The 11,958-nt window shown below is 42.0% G+C and overlaps 1 protein-coding gene across 2 annotated transcripts; it reads right to left on the reverse strand.

The window, feature by feature from the left end:
• Positions 1–763: 763 nt before the first annotated feature.
• Positions 764–9,216, reverse strand: LOC102715254 (zinc finger CCCH domain-containing protein 65). Of its 2 annotated transcripts, none has more exons than XM_006663872.1 (10): positions 8,653–9,216; positions 8,320–8,397; positions 7,431–7,493; positions 6,868–6,927; positions 6,583–6,627; positions 5,944–6,003; positions 4,514–4,639; positions 2,899–3,204; positions 1,771–2,040; positions 764–1,206 (listed from the first exon to the last, which is right to left on the reverse strand). In XM_006663872.1, exons 1-10 carry the CDS (start codon positions 9,079–9,081, stop codon positions 1,051–1,053), a joined length of 1,593 nt encoding a protein of 530 aa, XP_006663935.1. In that variant the 5' UTR covers positions 9,082–9,216; the 3' UTR covers positions 764–1,050. The 2 variants fall into 2 exon arrangements, with proteins under 2 accessions (XP_006663935.1, XP_006663936.1); XM_006663873.3 differs by having other exon boundaries at positions 7,431–7,490; positions 8,653–9,176.
• Positions 9,217–11,958: the final 2,742 nt, after the last annotated feature.

Consider the following 11,958-nt stretch of genomic DNA (forward strand, 5'->3'; position numbering starts at 1 on the left):
TGCTATTTTTGAAAAAAGATTCGCATGGTAACCCATCTGTTAGGCAACTGACGATGTATATGACAAAAATAGCCCATGTAGATGAGATTCACATATATAAATTTTAACTATTATGACATTTACAATGTATATGAATAGTAAATAGTATTAGGAGAAGAGATAAAGATAAGTCATATATTTTATTCTTCGTGGACAATCCATATGCTTATGAATAGCTTTTATTATTTCTTTTACTATGGATTAGTTCCACGATATTGTTAGATGGCTAAATCACCTATTATATTGTTTATGGACCACTTTTAAATAGATGGATTCTCTCGTTTTTTACGCACACTTTTCCCGAACTCCTAAACAGTATGTTTTTTATAAAAATTCCTATAGAAAAATTGTTTTAAAAATTCATATTAACATATTTTATATTTTTATAATTAATAATTAATTAATCATGTACTAATTTATTACTATATTTTCCACTTCCACAACTGATAACTAGCCCTCCTACCGCTCACATACCAAATGCAGCCTTAGTCTCGTACTCTCGTATCTTACCTATACTAACGTTTGAGCGGTAAATAAAATGCATCGTGCGTTAATCCCTTAAGGCCATAACATCGATGAGATGGCCATTTTGAGATAACACGGAGCGATTAGACCAGCAAATTCCTTCTGTAAGGCCAAACAAAATCCATGGATCATACCATTCCTCAAATTACACTGCCCGCAAAATCTCCTTCAGCCCACCACAAGAACGTTGCCATACTAGTGTCATGGAACAATTGAAGCTGCAATATGGGACTCAGTCGGACGCCAGCAGTTGTATACGGAGAGGCTACATGCTGTACAATGTAACGGGAGTTTTGACAGGTTTTGTTTAATTCCATGAATTCCATCGGCAATGTACCCAGCTTGATGCAACTTCGTTGCCATTTCCAAGCCAGATCTCTCTACCGTCAAGCGAGTGAACCCCACGTACAGCTTTCGGCTACGCTATCTTACAAGTGAAGTTATTACAAGCATCGCGGCGACGATGAAAAATCGCTCGTGACTGCTTCAGAGAGTGTAGTTTCCTGGGGTGGGGTATTGAGCAGGGAGGAGAGGAGGCCCTGCTGCAGGTACAGGACCAAAATTGAAGGGGTGATTGTATGCGCAAGCTGGACCGAATTTGCAGACCCCATACCGACCATAGTATGTGCACACAGGCTGATCCTGCAACAAATATGGCAAGATTTCAAATATTAAAAACATAGCTATCAAGTATTATCTGATTAGTCTAGCAATTATTAGGTCAGAAGTAAACAATAATGATTCATAAGTTATCAGCATAGAGCTGTTGCTGCAAATTAACAACAAAGTTGTTACTGTTTTGTAATGAAATACTAGTATGTTCTTGTATTAAATACTTCCTCCGGTCAAAAAAATGTCGCTTAGGACAAAATTTGGTCAAACTTCTAAAATTCTGGCACGCAATAATTTCTTAAAGGCTTAGTTTAAATACAAACAAATGCATGCATAGATTTTCCTTGAAAAGTACTATCATGATATCATAAACTTATGAGGATTTTTGTTAATTTATTCTAACATAAAATTGGTTGTTAGAATTTTATAAGTTTGACCAAATCTTGTCCTAAACAACAAATATTTATAACTGGAGAAAGTATCAAAATAAACTTCTGTTTCCATGAGCACCAACTTTCATGGAAATATAATAGGTTAATGAGTTATATGAATTATATCACCTAAATGAGGAAATAAACTTAGGAAGGACCATACAGGTTTTATAGGCAAGCCAAGAGGGCTAAGAGCTCCTGCTGGTAGAGGCACCGGTGACCTTGGATGGTGATATTTGCACTTCATCCTAAATTTGCAAAAACCACTCTTCACAAAATACTGGCATTCAGGTTGTCCAGGTCTCTCCGGGTATTCCTCAGAAGCAGCCTGCTGATGTCCAGGTATTTCTGCTGGCTTGTACATAGGATGATTTATAGGAGCTGGAAAATGTTGGAAAGGGACTCCAGGAGGATAATATGGATTCAATGGAACCTGAAAAAAAATAGTTACACATTAAATTGAAACAAGAAAGCGTACCTATCTTAAAGATTCTTGCTCAAAGAATATATTTGAAGGACAATCTGGAGTACTGCAACAAGTCATAATTCCTCCATTCTTCTTTACTTGTCCAATAATACAGCAGCCAGCTTAGAAACTTTGACCATTCCATTCCAATACATAAAAGTAACTCGAGAAATGATTTGACAATTTTGTACCAAATATTCAAATATACCTCCATCTATTCTATTGTCAATATTGTTTTGCAACATATGATTAGTAATGTAACATCAAACATAGGCCGTGTTTCGTTGGTAAGGTTAGTAACCCGCACAAAAAATGTAGCAGCGGATTAATGGATGATTAATAAATTATTAGCTATAAAAAACATGAAAAATGAATTGACATGAAATTTTAGGACAACTTTAATATAATTTTTTAGCAAAAAAAAAGCACCGTTTAGTAGTTCGGAAGGGTATGCGTGGAAAATGAGAGAATATAGTTGAGGGAAGGGGGGCTGCCAAACACAGCCATAGTAGAAAAAATAGATGGTAATATTTAGCTTGATCTCACAAGGAAATTTCTAGTTAATATTGGCAAAAGTAATAATAACTAACTTTCATCCAACTTATAAATTGCAATTAGTACTTGCAGGCATAAATTGGCAGAAAAATGAAAGAAGAGTATTATATGGCTAGTGAAATAGTTGCACCATCAAACAAGTCAGAAAAACATGCCAATGCTCTAATTTTCACTTCATTGAGAAGCAACTCACAATAATTACTAACATCATCGAATTGAGATGGAGCGGAAAATAACATTGTGGTATCAATAGGTAAATCTTTAATTTACCTGATGATACCCATTCCATTCAGGAGGCGGATACATTCCTTGAGGAGGAAGCATTCCTGCACCATACGATGGAGAAGGAGCTAAGTAAGGAACATGATGCTCATTCACTGTTCTCTGATCCGGCCAAATTGAAGCATTTGGCTGAGATGATGACCCTTGAACATCTTGCTGTGGAGTATCCACATTATCATGCTCCAACTGTGGATCTTTAGAACCAACATTAGAAGGATCAGGATGGTGAAACTTGCAGTTAGTGGCATATTTGCAGCTCCCGGTGCGCATATAGTAGGGACACTCCTTTTCCCCCTGCAAGATTAACACAACATTTGTATAGAAAAGGAATGTTTAAGAAATGACTGTTAAGATCATGAAAACATATTCATTGCGCATGAACAATTAAGTGCATTCATGCTCAGCTCTGAAGATTGTATATAATATTTGCCATGTAGTAACATTCAAATATGCCAAACGTTCGAATCAATTTACTGCACTAAAAAGAAGGTTCCCACGGATTGGTTGTACTCTTTTCTCATAAATTTTACAATTAGCCAAAACCATTTTTTATCAAGCATAATATATTTATGGATTTATTGACAGCTTTATAGTAGGTTTTATTCCATTAACCAAACAATTAACCAAGACACCAGACCATTCTTTTTTTCTTCAACAAGCACATAGACATGTAATATACATTCCAGTTTCCTTTCCTGCTACGTGAAAACACAACAGGGTTTCCCACTCTATTTCACTATCAACAGGGATCCTTATCACTTTACGCTTAACTCTTCTGAGGTTTACTTGTAAGAACTTAATACCCAAATTGAAGCGATAGACGGGTGGATCAAGAACAAAACTGCCCAGGTGTCCTGTAGATATTACATGTCTAATACTGTAATAAATTATAAATATCGAGAATAGTTGTAATTAATAGCATCAGCTAAAACAACAACAAATGTAAGTCACTCTAGGTGTCCAGTAAATTGGTAGGATTATGTAGATCAGCAGATCTCCCTACACCTAGTTATTAATTTATGTGATTGCACGTGACATTCCACACCACCACTAGAATGTATCAAGCATGGTCACATAACAATGTTTCAAATTGTCTTATTGACCCTAATTACCATGGCACCAATCAGACGATTAATTGTCCATCAGGCCAATTAATCGACCCTAGCCAGTCCTATATTTTTGTGATATTGAATTGATGAATAATTATTTATCTATCTTACATTATTGTTAGTTTGTCACATTTATGCTCATTTTTGTACATTTACCTTGTGCAATAAGATGATCTAGATTACCATAAGGTTTTCATTTCAATAAAACACCTCCCTATAGTGTGTGTGTGTGTAGTACAAGTGTAAAGCAAAGAAAGCATCAAGATTAATTGCCTCCCCTCCCTGATAGGGTGATAAATCATGATTAACCAACGATTAATCAGATGATCAGATTTCTGATCAGATGATCGATTGATTACACCTAATCAGTCAGGGACCGATCAGGACGATTAATTAGACAGTCAGATAACACTGGTACATAATTAAAGGCCACAGATAGCCTGATAGGGCAACCTAAGAAACTCAACTGGAGTAGTTAAGCCTGGAAGACTTACTGGACGAAGTGGAAGACCTAGAAAGTTCAGGTCAACCTTTTCAGCATCTGTTTTCCCCTCTTTTCCAGCACGGTGGAGGTATTTACAAGATTTCCCATACTTGCATCCTCCAGGTGTAGAATAATACTGAAAATGGTTTTAAAAAAAGACTCAATGGACAAGGAATAGCTTTGTAATGTAAAATTTACATAATTGGCAACCTTAGATTATAATGGGAGGCTTGTGTGTGTACAGAAAACTATGGTAGCAAGCTAGTTACAGATGCTATGGTGATAAAACAAAAGAAAACAGAGATAATAAAGAAATTTACAAAAGAATGTCAGGAAAAAAAATACTAGACTTAGACATGCATAATGTTGTTCATCCATGGCATAAAGTAATAAAAACTTGTGTACTGGTGTAGCAACCTATATTATCAAGGCTAATCTAAGAGACGCCATGGCATCAAGATGGCAGCAGGCAGATGAATGTCCCTTCACCTATGTGCCGCCAGTTATGTGAATACCTAAACGAACTGCATAACAGAACTACCATGGTTGATCCTAGGGCAAGCACTCCTTCAATGGATTGGTTTCATGGAATAGGAATGGTTGGTATCAGGGAGTAGAAGAGAGAAAAGAGCTGACATTTTAGGAGTTGAGACACACACAGGAGACAGGAACACAGACCACTGCAAGCCCCTTCCAGTCATCACCCCCACAACCTGCTGCTCAGCTGTTTTTCCACCTCCACTACTTTCTCCCGCTCAAATTCTGCTATGCTCTTCCTCCACCTCTGCTCCACTATTCCTCTCTGATGTGCTCTTCCTCCACCTCATTTTGCTCTCCTGACCTCCTCCTGTATGTCATCCCCTCCTTTGCTGGTTTGCTTTTAGCACTAATGTTGCTCTGACCTCCCCTCTGAGCTGCTCCTCTACTCTGCTGATATGATCGCCTTGATATCAAAAAGGTAGCAGGCTAGGCTACCTGAGACACCAGGAGACCAGGCATAGGATTGCCTGTGGGGAGCCAATTCAGCCATCCATTCCATTGGTTGACTGCTCCAGAGCACAAGTACAAGTACAGTGCATGGTATTCTGGGGTTGCTTAATGCCCCAAACAAGCTGCAGATTAACAGCTTTACTAATCCCAAATTACTCTGTCCAAGTATACAACTAGAAAGAGCAATGCAGCTTCATTTCTCTACCAAAAGCACAGGTCAATAAGATAAACCACATGCTGGAGCAATAGTGTGACATGAAGGTTTAATCAGGCAAACCCAATCACCTTACCCCTAAACCATCAATTTTAAAAAAACTATACGTCATAGAATTGAAAGTCTCACAATATCTAGTACAAGGAATTTTCAGCAGTTAATATTACACAGCTCTGCTGCTTTAAGGGCAAAATTAACAAAAAACTTATCAAAAGGGTGAAAGATCACTAACAAACCTTGCATTCCTCCTGAGAACTAACTTCTGAAATAAATTCCTTTCTTTTCTCTTTGGCAACCTTCAGTGCCTCGCAGAAAAGGCAGATAGCATAATCAGGAAATGATACAATGAAGGCTTCATACAAAATACAGATCAAATAAAAAGCCATATCCTCAATAAAGACATAGTTTCACATAAAAATGAACTTTTTATCATGTAAATGCAGCAAATATATATTTTTTTAGTTCAGCCTCAGTTATAGGAGATTTCAAGCAAAGGAATGAAAGCCATAATTTGCTCCAACCTCTAAGACTCAGTACATATGGATATGAAGCAATGGGGATACTGAAACCCCATAATACATTATAAGGCAGATTAAAAAACATCAACACAGACAACAATCATCTTTAAAAAGGGTGACCTATTCAAACTAAATAGGCATGCTGCCAAAGGGCCTCAATGTATAAATGTAACAATTGCCAACCTTTTGATATATTTCATCTAACTTCTTCAAAGTTCAAACAAATTCATTTTTCAATATCCTTTACAATGAAACAAAAATAGAGACAAGAATTTGAAATTTCAAACTACATTATTAAGCAACTCAAAGAGTTAGTTCATATTGTATAATGCATAGCACACAGCCACAAAAGCTAACCTTTAGTTCCTTTGGCTCCACTCTTACCTTCTTCACATCAATAATCTGCAACAAGGAAAAACATAACGATTGGAAACATCAAAGACATAAATCTTTGAATTTTTAGCTATCAATGTTGGTTTAGGTGTATAAAATTGGTATTACTTTCACAGGTTGAATGGTTGTACAATTTTAATCACTTCCATAGCAATCATGCCTCACTAAGATATCTAGAGTCTCAACCATTGGCAGACATGTCTGAAAAACCATTACATGGTATGCAGAAAGGAAATTGAGATTGCTGACCTCATACGATTTTTTCTTAAAGTTTTCTGAGTTAGATGTACTCCCCTTGTCAGCAAATACCTACAAGAGACTTAAGATGGTAAAATTTTGTGACAAAAAGAAAAAAATTGAATAAATTGTGCATCATTCATCACCAAATTTGGATACACATAAGGATGCCAGTTTGGCATGCAGGCAACCATTTTGGCGAAATGCCTATGCAGCTACATCGAAACTAGTCAACTCACGATGGTCGACACAGATGTGTACAATATTAAATGTACTGCCAAGAGCTTTTTTCCATCCTTGAGGAGGTATCATGAGGTACCGCTGTTTTCTATGTAAAATTTAGTATCTTCTAGTATCAAAGGTACCTTAAGGTACCAAATTTTATATAGAAAACAGTGGTACCTCTTGGTACCTACTCAAGGATGGTAAAATTGCTCTACTGCCAAAGTCTTAATGTGCAATGAACACAGCTTTCTGGAACATTTTTAACAGCTATTCAATCATTTGGGCACAGTTGAGAAACTAGCTAGCAAGTCATTAATAATTGTGTTTATCCTCGGGTAAAGAACACGCACCAAAGAATCAGCTTCAACTGAAATATCCGGAACATAGCTTCCATATTCCTCTTTAGGAGCCTGCTGGAAAATTAAATAGAATAACACAAAGGCAAATTAAGGCTGCGTTCGGTAAGGGTGTGGGTAAGTTAACTTACCCGGCGCGGAAAACGTAGTTATAGATTAGTACATGATTAATTAATTATTAGTTATTAAAAAATATAAAATAGATTAATATGATTTTTTAAAACAACTTTCCTATAGAAAATTTTTGCAAAATATACACCGTTTAGCAGTTCGGGAAGCGTGGGCGCGGAAAACGATGCAGTTAAGTTAACTTGTCTCTACCGCCGAACGCGGCCTAAATCTTATGGAAAAAATTCCTTATTAGCTATGAGATGCTAACTCAATGTCTTATCCACATCCAAATTTTGTGATTCCCTTGTTTGCACTCTTTTAATTTTTGTCTACCCTTATTGGCCACTTCCATGAACAACGTATGAGCATAAATATTTAAACCTTATTTGGCTGTTAAGAAGTTAAAGGCAAAGCATGTTTATAGCAGCAAGGAATCAGTACAGGCATGAATATCCCTGGTATCGTGTTGTGAAAACACCACATATGGTAGCTGAAATTTATGTGACATTTGAGAAATTTACTAGACCTCCATAGCATGAAAGGTAAGTGCACTCAAATAAGTGTTACCAACATAATTGTGGCACAGATAGAGGTATTTCCTCATGTTAGCTTCAGCCTACCCGCTTCTACGACAATAACCAGTGCATTTGCATGCAGCAACATAATACCAGTAGAAAAGACAAGAAGCCCAAGCAACGTGACGAATCGAGACAGACAAGCATGCACTGAATAGCTGACGCAGAAAAGAAGGGAATAAAATGAGCTTAATCACCTGCTCATCATCAGGCGAAGAGGCCTTATTACTGCTGCTGTTGCTCCCGCTGCCACTACCACCGTTACTACCTTTCACCTGTACACACGCACGCACGCATGCAGAGACAAACAAACAAAAACAACGCAAGGTCATGGACACATGAAAAAAAACCTACAAAAGTCGCCTCCCTCTCTCACCCATCCGCAAACCAACAAACCCCGACTCGCCGTCACCAAAACGGCAAAACCAGATCAAAACGCCGTCGTAAAAAGAAAAAAAAAAGAAGGAAAACCCCCCTAAAATCGCGGAAAATAAAGAACAGCTCGACAGCAACAACTAGCCCCAACCCACCCTACTCTTCTTCTTCCTCGCCGGGTGATTGAACTTGCACTTCATCCCAAAGCGGCAGCTCCCGAACTTGACATAGTAGGTGCAGTCCGGCTCCCCAGGCCGCCTCGGGAACCGCGGCCTCGAATCCGCCGCAGCACCACCACCACCACCCCCACCCTCCGCCTCCGCCGCCGACACCTCACCGGGCAGCTTCTCGCCAGAGTCCTCGCCTCCCCCACCGCCAACGCCGTCCGCGGGGCCATCCTCCCAGCCGGTGGGCTTGGGCAGCAGCAGCAGGTCCCCGCGATCGGCGACGGCGAGGCCGGTGAGCAGCTCCTCCACCTCCTCGAACGCGGCGGCGGCGGAGGAGCGGGATGAGGGGGAGATCGAGCCGATCGGCGTCGCGTCGGGGTCCGATTTGGGCGGGGCCCTCGCGTCGGCGTCCGCCATTGGGTTGGGAGGGGCTCTCCTCGGAGGTGGAGGAGACCGATGAGAGAGAGAGAGAGAGAGAGAGACGGTGATGGAGACGAGAGCAGGTGGGGGAAGCGAAGCGAAGTAACGAAAGTGGGGAAAAACCCTAGAGAGAGAAAGCGAGTGCGCGTCGGGGACACACAAGGGTAAAACGCAATATTTCACTAAACCCCCTGAAAATTGTCGAAATTACACGAGGCGCGCGCCGTGTGGAGGGGGATAAGGGCGTGGGTGTAAATACGTGGATTTGTCGGGGGGTGGGGGTGGGGCCGTGACGGGGACAGGGGGGGAGTGTTGGTGCGCATGTGAGGCGCAGTGAAGCGAGCGAGCGTGCGTGCGACCGGAGGAGGGGTTGGGGGCCCACGGGACGGTCAGACGCGGGGAGACCGGCGCCAGGCCGTAAGGAGGGCGGCGCACGAGCCGTGTGGAAGGTTCGTGGAAACCGCGGCGTCCGGATGGGAGGGGGGTCGGATGGATGGATGGATGGTTGTCGACTTGGGATGTCCGGGCCGGGGGTCTGTGCACGCGGGGCGGGCGGGCGACGGGCTGTTCCGTGGAAAATCCGTTGATTTTGGGGTTCTCCCTTGGGTGCGATGATTATGCGACAGGTTAGGTTTGGAAATAAATTAGAGTAATATTTTCTCTTCCATTTTGATGAACTAGCATGTTACTCAAAAATATCATTAGCATGTTATTAAAGTAAAGCTAATAAAAATAATTTGGTATAGGTCTTAGTTATTTTTTCTTTCAAAAAATAGGAGAGAGGTGGTGTTATAGTCTTATAGGAGTACTAGCTGGATGCTTGTGCTTTGCAAAGGATAAAAACATATTATGTTATTCCTAGAATAAATAGAAAAATATTTTTTATGAAATATGTGATCATCTTTTTTATATAGTAAATATCCATATCAATTTAATTTTATATAGATATCCATCTGTCACGCCCTGAGTTTTACCCTAGCCAAGAAATAATTAAATAATGCATTAAAAATAATTTATTAATTAAAGTTCAGGAGAAAACTCAGTGTAATAAATTAATTTAGTTAATTGGAAGCTTTTCGGATATTCTAAAAATGTCCCGAAAGCATTTTAAATGATTAACAGGATTTATATTTGAACTGCAGACAATAAAATTTGGTCTAATAGACTTAATAAAAATCGGCAAAATTGGAGGCAATTTCTTTTTTTTCCCTCCTTCTTTTTTCCTTTTTCCCTTTTCTTTTTCTCTTTTCCCTTTTCTTTTTCTCTTTTCCTTTTTCCTCTCCCCTGGCTGAACTCCTCCTCCTCCCTGGACTGTACGATCCTCTCCTCCTCCTCTCCAAGCCATGCAGCCTCATCTCTATCTCCACCAAAAAAATCAATTCGAATTAATTAGAATTCTAAATCTTATCCCCTTGAAACATTATCTATTCCTTGTTAATAGGAGATGGGTAACGAGATCTATCTCTAGCTTCCCCCTATAAATACCCCCTGGGCCTCGCGTTTTTCCCTTTCGTTTCTCTCTCGTGCGCCCAAGCCTTGCTGTGCCCCTGCTGCCCATCTCCTCGGCCGATCAGCCTTGCTGCACGACCTTGTTGTGCCCTTGCCGAACAGCAAACAGCCGCTGGCCAATTCCTCTCAAAATTCGTCACCCCTGCTGCTGCTGCTAGCTGCCCCTGCCACCAGCCCCCACAGGCGTGCGAAACGCTCTTTTCGCACGGGTTTTTGCCTTGCCCTGCGCTAGCCGAGCCGCTGCTCCTGTCAAGCGCCATCTCTGTTCAGCACACTGGTTGCTCCCTGTTTTTGCAGCAGCCCAATCCGATCTATTCCGCCGAATCTCAGGTTCGCATATATTTTATTCTTGCGAATAAATCTAAATTAATCTACCGTTTAATTGTTCAGGTTCTCTAGCCTAACAGCGAGGAACAACCGCAATCCGTTGCTGATCTCTCCACCAAACCTCAGGTTTGCATACGTTTTATTCATGCAAATCAATCTATCGTTAATCTACCGTGTAATTGCTTAGGTTTTCCAATCTATTAGCTAGCGTGGGATTGATCTACGGTGCGGAATTCAATTTCGTAAACGTAGATTGGTTTAACGTTAAAGTCGTCTAATTCTAGTTTAGCGAGTCGTTAAATCTCAATTTAACGGGTCGTTAACTCCTGCCGTTGTTCCGCTAACAGTTCACAGTTTCACGTATCGGATCTAATTTGTCGTACGGATCTCTAATTCATGCATGATTTGGTTCTGTCGTGTGAATGCGTGTACTGTCTGCAATTTCCCGAGTCGTGTCCCAACCGGCGCTCAAAGTCTGCATCGCCTCCCTCGGCCCACTCCTCCTCCCTCTCCTCCCGGCCAGCAGGCCACCGGCCCAGCCAGCCGGCCCGCTCAGCTCGCCTCAGCCTGTCTCCCATCCGCCTCTCCTCCCTCCCGTGCGTGGGCCGAGCCACGGCCCATAGCCACCACGCGCGCGCCAAGTCCAGGCCGCCTCCCCTCTCCTCTCGGGACGCTGACAGGTGGTCCCCACCAGTCAGCCCCATCTTCCACCTCCAGTCGGCGCCTGCGCCCGCACGCGTCGCGCCCGCGCCCGCACGCGTCGCGCCCGCGACTGCATCGCCGCGCCGCCATCTTTGCTTGTCTCGGCCGCGCCCCGCTCGCCTCGCCGCCGCGGCCTTGCGCCGTCGTCGCCATTGCATCCCGGTCGCCCCTTCACATCCTCTTGGCCGCACCACCCCGCGACGCCGCCGCTGGCCGCCGCCCTTCGCATCCTCCCCGCCTCCGTCTCGCTGCACCGCCTCGGCATGGCCGTCGCCACCATGTCACGCGCCGCTAGCTGCGACGTACCTGCGTCGCCTCGCCGTGCCGCGCCGAGCT

The sequence above is a fragment of the Oryza brachyantha genome, chromosome 12, assembly GCF_000231095.2.
Source record: "Oryza brachyantha chromosome 12, ObraRS2, whole genome shotgun sequence".
In the NCBI taxonomy this organism is placed as follows: Eukaryota; Viridiplantae; Streptophyta; class Magnoliopsida; order Poales; family Poaceae; genus Oryza; species Oryza brachyantha.